The 13,504-nt window shown below is 35.2% G+C and overlaps 1 protein-coding gene across 3 annotated transcripts in view; it reads left to right on the top strand.

Moving 5' to 3' along the window:
* CADPS2 (calcium dependent secretion activator 2) overlaps positions 1-13,504 on the top strand; it is a 567,688-nt gene that overhangs the window by 239,226 nt on the left and 314,958 nt on the right. For all 3 annotated transcript variants that reach the window (XM_024250127.3, XM_054559726.2, XM_054559723.2), the window contains exons 5-6: positions 4,270-4,506; positions 10,811-10,929. In XM_024250127.3, coding sequence (XP_024105895.1) covers positions 4,270-4,506; positions 10,811-10,929 — 356 coding nt within the window. The remainder of the gene's footprint in view (positions 1-4,269; positions 4,507-10,810; positions 10,930-13,504) is intronic.

Here is a 13,504-nt window from a genome sequence, read left to right as displayed (position 1 = left end):
AGCGAACTTCCACTGACATTTACATGGCTTGCTCCCTGCTGTAGTCAGGTTCTCCAGAGAGACAGAGCCAATAGGAGATTATATCTGTATTTTCATATATCTAGGCCAATATCTAGATAGATATAATAAATATGTATATAATATTAAAAAGTAGATGTTATGCATACATACATGTTATGTGTGTGTATACATATACATGTGTGTGTGGGAGGGCAGGGAGAGAGAAAGAGAGAGATTGATTGCATTCAAGGAATTGGCTCCCACAGCTGTGGGCACTGGCAAGTCCAGAATCCACAGGACAAGTAGGCAGGCTGGAAATTCAGGTGAGGGTTGATGTTACAGTCTTAAGTCTGAAATCTGTAGGGTGGACTGGCAGGCGAGAAACTCAGACAGGGTTTCTGTGTTTTAGTCTTGAGGCAAAATTGCTGCTTCTTTAGTAAACCTTCTCCTTTGGTCATAAATCCTTCAGCTGAGTGAATGAGACCTACCTACAGATGTAGGCCGGTGATCCGATTTACTGAATCTACTGATTGTAAATGTTATTCACATCTAAAGAATATCTTGATAGCAACATTTAAATTCGTGTTTGATCCAACAACTGGGCACCATAGCCTGGCCAGATTGACAAACAAAATTAATTGGGCTGGGTGCGGTGGCTCATGCCTATAATCCCAGCAGTTTGGGAGGCTGAGGCGGGTGGATTACCAGAGGTCGGGAGTTTGAGACCAGCCTGACCAACATGGAGAAACCCCATCTCTAGTAAAAATACAAAATTAGCCGGGCGTGGTGGTGTCTGCCTGTAATCCTAGCTACTCAGGAGGCTGAGGCAGGAGAATCCCTTGAACCTGGGAGGCAGAGGTTGCGGTGAGCCGAGATTGTGCCATTGCACTCCTGCCTGGACAACAAGAGCAAAACTCCGTCTCAAAAAAAAAAAAAAAAAAAAAAAAAATTAATCATCATACTTCCTTATCCCCTTTTAGCTCAAAGGGCATCATCTCATTGAGACCTTCCCCGACCACCCCGTTTAAAGCTGCAACCCTTCTCACCACTCACTCTGTGTTCTTCCTTCTAGACTTTTTCTCCATGCCACTTAGGACTTTCTACCATAAGAAATTATTTCCTTGTTTACTAAGTCTATCAGGACTTTGTCCATTATCTTCATGGTTCTATCTAGGGGCCTGGAGCAGAACACACAGCAGACACTCGGGGAATGTCTATCGAATGACTGAGTCTTACACACTGGCATATTTGTGAGAAAGCTGGAGCTGTGAAGCATTCTGGAATTATTTGTAGACTCCCTCCCTTTTCTCCCACTCAAAGGCATATTTGAATTGAAAGGAAGAGAGAATACCAATATAAGGATAACTGAATCTGCTCTGATTTGTAGCAAAAACATTTAAACACTTCCAACAATTTAGTTAGGTTTGGAACCAGCTTCACAACCAGTAGTTCACTTGATGCCATGATGCTGAGATTAGAACCTAAAATTAATATGGGGCATGGGAAGCAGCAGAAATCAGCTTAGAGAAACAATCCTGTGATATGAACCCCAGATGTCATCTAGTGGAAGGTTAAGAGCACTTAAGAAAAAGTGACTATATTTGAATAATGAGAAAAACTTTTTAAAGAAGCAAATATTGTTTTTGTGTATACCATGGGTTAAGACCACTAGTGACCTATGCTGTACAGAGGACCTAATTAGAACACATGACTTATAAGAGTGACTCACAGTTAGACAACTAGGAAATAACCCTATTTCTGATTCAATTCTAGTTTAAAAGAACAAATTTAAAATATACATTTGTCTGATATACGATTAGTTTTGTTGTTTGCCAGTGAGGGACAACACAAGCAGGCTAAATAGAGTTGATGAAATATCAATAAACCTCAAAGCTTTGAAACTGAATTTTGAGCTGTTTTGGAGAAAAAAATTCAAGTATAGTCTAGTCCCTGAAAAGTTTGGAAATACTGATAAAAGAGCCAATTTTGGAGATGCCTGCTTTTCTCCTGTTTGACAGATGATAGTTAATGAAATGTTTATAGTTAAAGCTAAATACAAATAGATTATTTTTGTTCTTGTGCTAATGCTAGATTTTCCATAACATGTTGAAAATTTGAAAGCAAAGCATTAGTATATCAGAACTTTCAGATATGTGACATGCTTGCCTTTTTCTTTGTTAAACTCTACTTTTTTAGGGGTAAAATTGTGATTTTCATACCAATATAAAATGGACACACAATAGAGATTTTATTCAATGCATAATTAATAAGCAAACAAGTTAGGCATTAAAACCAGACCAAAGAGCATACAAGAAACCAGGTGTTTGGGGGCATTACTAAGGTAAGATTAATGGGCTTAATCAAAAATTGGTTAATTTCTAATACAGATTTAAACTGAACCTTTGGGTTATATTATTCACCAAACATTATTTGTACCTCTTTCAGACACAGTTTTACAAGGTAACATGTAACTTTATTGTCTGGAATCTTTAATCAATAATAAATAATAAGGTGAACTAAGAACTTTTCCCCAAATAATCATTGGATGGCCTTCGCCTCCATATGACATTGAAAGGATCTGCCCCCTCATTGCTTTGCCTTATTTCTCAGTTTTGGATGCTTTTTCTGGCAGCCTTAAAGTTAGTCCAAAAACATAAAATATGTCTTTTAGGGATCATTTTGCTTTTTTCCCCTCTCTTTGCTTGTACTGAAAAAATATTCTAAAGACGATTGCTTCCCTCCCCCGCCCCACTAAAGGAAACCCAGGTATTTTATAGCTGGGTAGTTGCCTGTTTTTGTTAGGGATACAAATTTGCTGTTTTGGAATGTTGCTTCAAACTGTAGAGAAGTTTTAAAAGGATATTTAAGAACCTTCTTTGGGAAAGTTAATTTTTAATGTAGATATTTAATCTGTCTTTGACATTATGCAATTTTAATTTTGATTATATGTAAATTATTTTAAAAAGAAATATGTGAATGTTATATTGGAGGAGAAGAAAAACAGGTGGCCTGAGACTCTGGGACTGATCTGTGAAGTGGTGCCAGATGTTCCTTCCAATCCCATGAATGAACTGGTGCAAGTGAGTCAGAGACTAGATGCAGGTTGACAAGAGCATGCTGGATGCTTTTGAATTGTACTAGACATGCAGATTTCTTAGGTTAGATTTTGAATGATGTCAAGGGAGACAACAGTAAAGGCAGTGCTTTTCTGGAGCATTCAGCAGTCATTTGAAAGATGACTGCTTTAGGCTTTCATCCTCCAGACGGTTCTGTGCAGTGGTGGTCATTTTACACTAGGCTTAATGTTGTAAAACTATATACCCTCTGTCTTTAAGAGAGAAAACCTAAGTGCCAGGTTGGCAAACATTAAAGAAAGAGCCAAGAATGTGAGGGAACAAAGTGCTCTCATTTGCTGTTCTGGGGAATATAAATTTATTATAATCTTCTCTAAGAATGTTTTGGTACCATCTAAATATCAATATTTGGAACATCCTTTTAATTGAGCAGAAGAAACAAATCTGATTGCAGAGTTAAAATTATTGAATGGCAATGCTGATATAATTTAGCAAGAAAATAGAATCTTCCAAATTGATATTGTTACTTTTTCCCTTAATAGTTTTTATCATAAATTTCCTTTTGCTTTAAACTTAACTTTTTCTAAGCCTTTAGTAAAAAACTGAATTTATAGCCACAAGAGATCTTGGCACATTAATGTAATGTGAAAATTTACTAATTTTAGAAATATGACCATATCACTCTTCAATAATTTGAGTTTTTAATGCCTATTTATGAAAAAGCATACCCTTCCAACAACGCATATCTGTGGTAAGAAATTGGGCTATTGTTAAAATGTTTGTTTCCTAACTGGCAAAGCTGTGTGTCCTGAACATTTTTTTATAGACCGGTTATCCCAAGCGTCACAAAGCTACTAGTGGCTAAGGTTCATCTATACACTAAAATGTCTTCCATGCATGTTTTCAGGGTTTGTTTTTCCTTAAGCAAATCTTATCACAAATAAAGTTAATGTGAAAATATATGTGATTTTTTCACTTTGTACTGCAATGATCCTCAATAAGATATCTGAAGTACCTTAGATATAATAAAAAATGCCAAAGCCTGAGGATTTTACAGCCTAGTGACTCAAGTAGGATAGATATATTGAGAGTGTTGTAATTTCTAAGACAGCAAAGTATATATATCATACAATTTTTTATGATAAAATTGAAATATGACTTATGTAACACTATTATTTTAAAAATTATTTTCAAGGAAAGAAAATTCCCCAAATTTATAGCAAAAGATATGGAGAATATGTATATAGAAGAGTTGCGGTCTTCAGTGAATTTGCTAATGGCCAATTTGGAAAGTCTTCCAGTTTCGAAAGGTGGTCCAGAATTTAAATTACAAAAATTAAAACGTTCACAGAACTCTGCATTTTTGGACATAGGAGATGAGAATGAGATTCAGCTGTCAAAGTCCGACGTGGTACTGTCATTCACCTTAGAGGTAAGTAGCTTTATCTCATGCTCGCCTCTGACAGCATAAATGATGCTGCACAATAATTTCTGGTGACCTTCGTGGTAACTTTTATAATTTAAAACAGCGCAATATATGTTGGAGATGTTAAATTATTCTTCATTTGTTGGATACTCAGCTTGTATATGCAAATGAATGCAAATTTTCCTTTAAATATAACGGTATTAGGATTAAATAATAAAATAATAAAAGTTTTAAGGCAAGTCTTCTTTATGCCAGCGAGGCTAGTGTAAGTTTACTGATAAAATAGGATGAGCATTGTGGCTCACACCTGTAATCCCAGCATTTTGGGAGGCCGAGGCAAGAGGATCACTTAAGCCAAGAAGTTTAAGACCAGCCTAGGCAACATAGTGAGACCCTGTTTCTAAAAAAAAAAAAAATATCCAGTCATGATGATGTGAGCCTGTAGTCCCAGCTACTTGGGAGGCTGAGATGGGAGGATTGCTTGAGACCAGGAGGTTGAGGGTACATTGAACGGTGATCATGACACTGCATTCCAGCCTGGCTGACAGAGTGAGACCCTGTCTCAAAAATACAACAATAACAAATTCATTGATAAAATAAGCATCAAAACGCACGTGGGTAGAAATAGCAATTCAACGTATAATTGAATTCTTTGTGATTTGGGAACTCCTTTCAGATTTTTGGTTAACTTTTCTTTTTAAATCTACTTTACCCATAGGATCATTTTTCTAGGATCATATCAAATAAGCCAGTTATAATGCACATTATTAGGTATCATGGATGATGAGAAATAGAGAATTCTTTTTTCAGGACTTCAAGTTTTATTACAGGCACAGTACATATTAGAGCAAGAACAAAAGTCATACATTTAAAATTGTGTTCTCCAAAACTTCAGAATTTCATTATTTTATGCAAATCACTGGAAACCAAAGACTAATACTCTTTGTACAGCTTTCTGTTGATGGTTTACATGATATCTCTTCATTGGTTCAGAATTTCATTATTTTATGCAAATCACTAGAAACCAAAGACTAATACTTTTTGTACAGCTTTCTGTTGATGGTTTACATGATATCTCTTCATTGGTGATGTATGTATATGGGCTTATCTAGTTATATGTCTGTGGGTTTGTACACCACAACACACACACACCCCGCCCCCCGACATCTTTAGTTCCTAGCAGAAAGAATGTATGTCAGTCATTAAGATAAAAGATTATAACATAATAATTAGGAGTATCAAGTCACCATTTGGCTTAAGCTTAAGCTTCCCCTCCCCATAATTTTTATTCCATGAGTAAATAGTAACAATGTGACACTTTAATTCGTAGCTCTCTCAAAAATTATATTGAGGCTTATAGCTCCTTCTTTTTATCCTCTCTGCTGGTTTCCAGTGCTGCCATTTGCATTTGCTGATTGACAAAGAAAAGTAAATACAGTCTTACGAAGAACAGTTTTCAATTTCTTTATTGAAACTTCACTTCCTTAGTTTATGGCAGAAAAAGAAAACTTCAATTTTTATTCTTTTTTCTCCATATATTTAACTCTGAGATAAATTCAAACTTCAGGACATCTGCCTCTCACTTTCTTGACTTCAGGATTAATGATTTCTTTGTAGGTTAATAGATTAAACTTAGTGTCAGATTAGAACTATGAGGCTTTCTTCTGACTCAAGATTCAATTCTGGGCTTACCTAATGACTTTGTCAAATGGTTTCACTACTGGATTTCTTCTTAGCCTTTTCAGCCTTATAACATAAGGATGTCTAATTTGAAACTACATAGCATGTTACCTGTAGAATTTCCTCATTATTCCTGTCTGAGATCTCCTGCTGAGTGAAATACAAAACGTCAACTCTTCTATTTTTTAACGCTTTATACAAAACAAAATTCATCCCTTAATTATAGTATAACTTTTTCCAGCAAGAGTTTATCTTATTTATTTATTTGTTTATTTGGAGACTGAGTCTCTCCCTGTTGCCCAAACTGGAGTACAGTGGCACTATCTCTGCTCACCACAACCTCCACTTCCTGGATTCAAGCAATTCTGTTTCAGCCTCCTGAGTAGATGGGACTACAGACATGCAACATGATGCCCAGCTAATTTTTTTTTTTTTGTATTTTTAGTAGAGATGGGGTTTCACCATGTTGCCCAGGCTGTTCTCGAACTCCTGAGCTCAGACAATCCACCCACCTGCGGCTCCCAAAGTGCTAGGATTACTTGAGACACCGTGCCCAGTCTATAATTTAAATTTATTGATGAAAAAAATAATTTGTAGAGCAAATAACTTTTATAATGGACAAATCTACCATTATCTTTATATGTAAAGATTCAGAACTAAAAGTTCAGAACATTTTGTCTTTTCTCTATTGTTCAAAAATCTTAAACAATTGTGATAATTAACTTCTTATGAATTATATTTTGCCTATTGAAAACAAAATTAGGCTGCTGAGTCGATGTTTAAGTGAAATTATGAATTGTTATTCTGTGCTTTATTGCCAATATGTTTAGGAGGGCTGTTCAGTTGGCAGTAGGTTGTTGGGCAGAGAATATGAGCTAAAACTTCACTTTGCATGGTCTGAGAAGCTTGCATATTTATAAAATTGTTTTGACATCCTCTGTTGCTATGTCTATCTAAGGCAGATATTTTCCTACCATAGCATAATACAAATCTGTTCTCGGTGTCCACAGTATTTTAAGCAGGAGTTATGTGTCCAGCAACAAAGTAAAATTGTGTTAAGTGACGATGGTGCAGTGCATGTTTATGGGACACCAGAGAGAATAGATATGCCTCTAGTCACAGGGCCTGTGACATCAGCCAAGCTAAACTGAATAATTATCTCTAGTCCTTTCAGCAAGCCTTGCTCCTCAGACCCCATATTTCAGTCTAAGAAAACTCTGAAAGGCAAGCAGTTAAACCAATTTAAAGCTCACACATTTCATTAGTCAGGCTTGGAAGTGGTCCAGTGGAGGAATCTTTTCTAAGAACTATACTGAGTCAAAGGAATAAAGTGCAGATTTGAAAAACTGTCCTCAAATTTCACCTTCTCTTTAAAATTGCTCCCACCCCTCCCTTCTCCCACCACACCCTATTCCCTTACCAAGTTCAGTTTTTGCTATAGTACTTACCAGCTAACATATAGTTCAGTTATTTATTGTGTTTATTGTTAATTAGCTGGCTTTCTCTACTAGCATATAAGTTGCAGGTAGGTTATATTTCTTTCTCTTTCTTTTTTGTTTACTGAGGTATTGAAAGTGCCTAAACAGTGCCTAGCACACAATTGACTCAATAAATACTTATTGGATTAAGGATTTTTATGGTATCAAAAAAGCAGTTAGCCGTACAGGATTACTTTTAGGTATCTCTGTTCCTTAAGGCTTCAGAAGAAATATTAAAGTAAGAGATGAGCTAATCCACAAAACGCTAAGCTATTCAATAATGTTAAATGTTCAAGCAATACTAGAAAAACAAATGTTCACCTAAGAAGTGGAAAGTGGGGAATGTTATCAGTGGCATGAATATAGTTGATTTTTTTTTTTTTTTTTTTTTTTTTTTGAGATGGAGTCTCGCACTATTGCCCAGGCTGGAGTGCAGTGGCGTGATCTCGGCTCACTGCCAACCTCCGCCTCCCAGGTTCACACCATTCTCCTGCCTCAGCCTCCCGAGTAGCTGGGACTATAGGCGTCCGCCACCACGCCAGGCTAATTTTTTGTATTTTTAGTAGAGACAGGGTGTCACCGTGTTAGCCAGCACGGTCTCGATCTCCTGAGCTCATGATATGCCTGCCTCGGCCTCCCAAAGTGCTGAGATTACAGGCGTGAGCCACCGCGCCCGGCTTATAGTTGATTTTTTAGACTGAATTCTTTCATTGATATTAGGCTAGCAGATCCCATAACTTTCTCTATGTTTGGTGCTATGTGGTTCCCAATTTCACCATATTGTCCAGTGTCATTTTTTTTTATAAACTACACGTGCTTAAATGTCTCCTAACTCTGTGGTCAGGTTTCACTTGGAAGAATGTTACCTAGTTTCATATTTTATACATGCTTTTCTTCTTTTTACTTCTAGGACAACTTTATTTTATCCTTATGACATCAGCTACAGAGAGATTGGGGAAGAGAAGATGAAAAATAGGTCAGTTTAGCTTCTGTAGGTCCACTAGCAAATTTTGCTGGGAATTGAAACACTTACTTAAAATTAGATTAGCTGATAGTCCATGGAATTCTTGGCTGTCTTTATCACTAATTATTAAGGCCACCTATGTTTTATTTTCCTTTTGGATATCAGCTCTGTAGAATCATATTGTTTTATTTATATGTATAGATTCATCACAGAAGCTGTATCTTTTGAAAGTGACAATTCTGCAGGATGAAACGTTCCCAGCACAGTTGGAAGTATTGTTTTGAAAAGCAGAGTACTGTTTCACAAGTTGTATGTTTTAGGAGGTCGTGTTTACAGTAGCTTGTAGTAGAGGTGACAGAAATAATGTCAAGCAGATGCTTCCTTTCTTCTCTTGCATTTCAGTTATTTAAACACACTGCAGAAAGAGATGCAGTGTCAACAATAATATTCTGAAATATGAAGCAATGCTCTTACGATTTCTAGACTTGTGCTACACAATTCTGTTGTTTCATACATTTTAAATGACCATCAAACATTTTTATTATTAAGAAGTTATTAGAGAAATGGTGGTAAGTCCAAGTGTAGTTGCCTTTTAATTAATATGGTTATATATTTGATTTATCTCAGCTTCTGGTTTTATTTGTATAAGAATCTAACAAATTTCAATATTACTAACAAAAAATCTGAGTCATTAAAAATGCATAACTTCCTTTGCTTATTTTCTTTGATCAAGATTTAGTATTTCGTCCCAATTTCCCTGATGAGTATTAGAACAGCTGTGAAAGATACTACTTTTCTCTATCAATTCTCCATTAATTTTCTTAGTCTGTTTTCAGTTAGGTCCTGATTTTGATTCATATGTTGGTATGCATTTCCATGTGAGAAAATGACAAAAGTCCTGGATGAGGAAGAAAACTTGTTCTGAGTTTGACCTTTTATTTTATTGATAAATAACTGAGTGATCAGTTTCCTATATATTTTATGAAAACAAAATTTAACAAAAACCAAATACACATTCATATTTACAAACATGACCCTTCTCTTGTAACAGAGCTGAAAGGAAGAACACTTTTAAGATGGTTTGTTTTTTGAGCCCTTTTGGATCAAAATTCTTATCACGACTCTAAAAAATGTGATGACTGTAATAAAGTATTACATGATCAGTAACTAATACAGATTATGTTTATGATAGATGTTTTGGTAGCTTCATAACATGAATTTTATTATTGTTTGTGCAAATACAACATAGGATCAATGAAGAAATCAATGTACATATATAAAAATGCATTTTAATCTATTTTATAAATTAAATTTTGAGAATTTAGAAGAGTTCATGATGCAACTTTTGATTGAAAATGTTATGGTAAATCATACTCATATTTGATAAATACATCCAATAAGAATGATAGGTTACAGTGTTTTAAGATTGGCAGCCTCTTCAACAAACATTAAAAAGCACACATAAAAAATATATGTTGTCCTTTCTCCCAGGAGTTACAAATACATAAGGCAATATCAGTTTTTCCACCCTTTTCCAGTGTACTGAATTAAATTAGTACATATCTTTAATGGATAGAAAAATTATTTTTTCTTACCAAGTTAGTATTAAGATGTTCAGTGACAAATTATAATTTTCTGTTTAATAAGACACAGTCCATAAATTAAACTCTTTTACAGACAGTAATAGTAATCTCAAATAAGTGAATATAGAAAATTTCTGATATTACATATTGATATCAGTGAGTTGGTATGATGGTATCAATGTTTACCAATAATATATACTATATTACTTTATATGGTACTTATCATGTACTGCTGTTATCATCTGCACTGAATTTTCATTTGTGATTCTGCTTAACTTCATGCAGACTTGCCTTAATTTGTTAAGGATCTGAGTTTAAATTTCATTTAATTCACTATGGCTTATATTTATGATCTTTGACCTTACTTTTATTTGTATCTGGCAGCAGATATATTTTCAGTTACCAGATTTCCTAAAAATGTTATTTACTATACCTTCTATGAATAGAGGTGGATTATAAAGAAGATAAAATACCAGTGATGTTAACAAAACACAAATTTTTTTTCAGTTTTGTCAATCTTCCTTATTACAGTTCATGCTGCTATTTATGTATATTGCTAAATGTTATCAACTTGATGCATTATTTTAAAATCATTTTATCTTTAGATTGTCATAATGGAAGTGCAAGGCCTGAAGTCAGTTGCTCCCAATCGAATTGTTTACTGTACAATGGAAGTGGAAGGAGAAAAACTGCAGACAGACCAGGCCGAAGCCTCAAGGCCACAGTAAGCCAGTTGAAAAAAGTATATTATTGTTGTTGTTTGTTTTTTTAATCCTCCCAAAGAAACATGCTCTATTTATGTGCATAAATGTGTGGTATTACACTCTAAAACTGCTATTTGGCTAGCTTTGTCTCAAATGTGTTAGAACTAGTGTGTGCCTTTCTGGATAATGATGTTATAATTAGAATTGTGGCAGAATCCCTGTGTAGTACAAACAGAAAATCCAACATGCAAATGCAAAGCTAATCATTAGGCAATAAAACATTTATAAGTCATTTCTAAGGAAAGCAAATTTTATCATCATGTGTTATTTGAAAGGTAATACATAATCCTATTTCAGTTGCCAGAATCGTGTAATAGCCTTTCCATTTTTGTCTGTTATAGTCTTTGGTGATGTAACAGTAGATACCATGATTCTGCACAATGACTTGGAATACTTAGTGAGCGGGCTAGAGAAGCAGTTAATGTAGGACTACCGCATGATATTCAGAGCGTAAAGCTGCTTTTTGCCAGCAGTTTGATGTTTCGGATTCTGGCAATGAGTTAATTAAATTAGTAAGATGTTCGCTTTAATTCATTCAGACTTGGGGAACCATCATGGTCTCTAGTAGAAACAACCAGGTTGGCCTGAGGAATTGAGATGCAATTTGCTTGGCCTTCATTTGTACATTACCTTTAGAAAACGTTTTTTTTCTTCTATTTAGTCTTTATTCTAAATATCTTATAGGATTTAGGATTTTGCCTTATTATAATACCAATATGTGACCTGTTCATTCAGGAAACCTCTGTTGAGATCCCAAATAGGCACTGAAGATATATGAGAAATGTTCATTTTCTTTAGAGCAGGCAGGATAGGGAGATACAGAGGGTTATGTGTAACAGAAGAGAGGTGCACAGAGTATTAGGAGGTTGAAAAGAAACAAGTCGAAGCTTCTCATCCTAACCTACAAATCCCTACAGGCCTGCCCTTGACCAATCTCTCATGACCTCCAGGATCTCACCTTCTCCCTCTGCTCCCCTGATCTTCTGCAATTCGTCCGCCCTGGGCTTCATGCAGTCCCTCAAACACTTACCCACCCATTCTCAGCATCTCAGTTGCTTTCCCCTCTGCTTGTAGTCATCTTCCCTCTTATCTTTGTACAGCTGTTTTCTTGGCATTGAGAATCTCAACTTAACCATCACTGAGAATAATCCTTCCCTTTAACCCAGTGGGAGGTGTACATTTTCTGGCTGACCACTTTTAAATTTTTGGACTGTGTTAATTATCTGTTTATTTTGCAATGTATTTCCTCCTGATAAAAGGGCAAAACATCTTATCCTATTTAGTCTTATATCTGAGTACTTAGTAAGCATTCAAGCGGAATTATTAATTCAATCGACTAAACTTACTTTTGTGACCTAGTCACAGTATATTTGGGGGTAACATATTAGTATATTCACAGAATTGTGTAATTATCACCACTATCCATTTTTGAATATGCTAATCATCTCAAAAAAAAAAAAAAAACTGTACCCTTTAGCTATCAACCCCTAACCAATCCAGCCTTAACCAACCACTGATTTACTTTCTGTCTCTTACAGATTTATCAATTCTGGACATTTCATATAAATAGAATTATATACAGTCATGTGTTACTTAACAGCAGGGATACATTCTGAGAAACGTGTCATTAGGTGATTTTGTTGAACATCATAGAGTATACTTATACAAGCCGATATGGTATAAATATTTTCCATATATATAGATTTCATATGGAAAGCTAAATGTCCTAGCACCATTACATTTTTCCTGCCTGATGTGCAATGCTAGTATCAAGTGCCATATATCAAGTTTATTCAAGTGTTTTGCCCATTTTTGTTTTCTCAAGTTTTAAGAGTTCCTCTATTTTGGATACTAGGCCTGTATCATATATGTGATTTGCAAATCTTTTCTCTCATTCTGTGAATTTTTTCACTTTCTTGATTTGTATTTTGAAACATAAAATTTTGATGAAGTCCAATTTATTTTTTTCTTTGTTGCTTGTGCTTTTGTTGTCACCACTAAGAATTCATTGCCAAACCTAAGGTCACTAAGATTTAGCTCTATGCTTTCTCCTAAGACTTTCATAGTTTTATATTTAGGTCGCTGATCCATTTTAGGTTGATTTTTGTATATGGTGTAATGTAAGGGTCCAGCTTCCTTCTTTTACATGGAACTATTCAGTTGTCCCAACACCATTTGTTGAAAAACCTATTCTTTCCTTATTAAATGTTCTTTGCCTCCTTTTTGAAAATCAGTTGACCATAGATACATGAATTTGTTTCTGGACTCTCAGTTCTGTTTTACCAATCTATACGTCTGTTCTTATGCCACTACCACACTTTCTGGATTACCATTGCTCTACCATTGCAGTAACTTTTGAAATCAGGAGTGCAAGGCCTTCACCTGTGTTGCTTTTCAAGATTGTTTTGGCTATTCTGAAATTTGATATGAATTTTAGGAACAGTTTATCAACTTTTGTAAAGATTATGCAAAGATTACCAGCTGAGATTCCAGTAGGGATTATGTTGTAACTGTAGGTCAATTTGGAGCATACTG

This window comes from Pongo abelii, chromosome 6 (assembly GCF_028885655.2).
Source record: "Pongo abelii isolate AG06213 chromosome 6, NHGRI_mPonAbe1-v2.0_pri, whole genome shotgun sequence".
NCBI lineage: Eukaryota > Metazoa > Chordata > Mammalia > Primates > Hominidae > Pongo > Pongo abelii.
The sequence above is the reverse complement of the archived record's forward strand: the minus strand, read 5'-3'. Positions and strand labels throughout refer to the sequence as shown.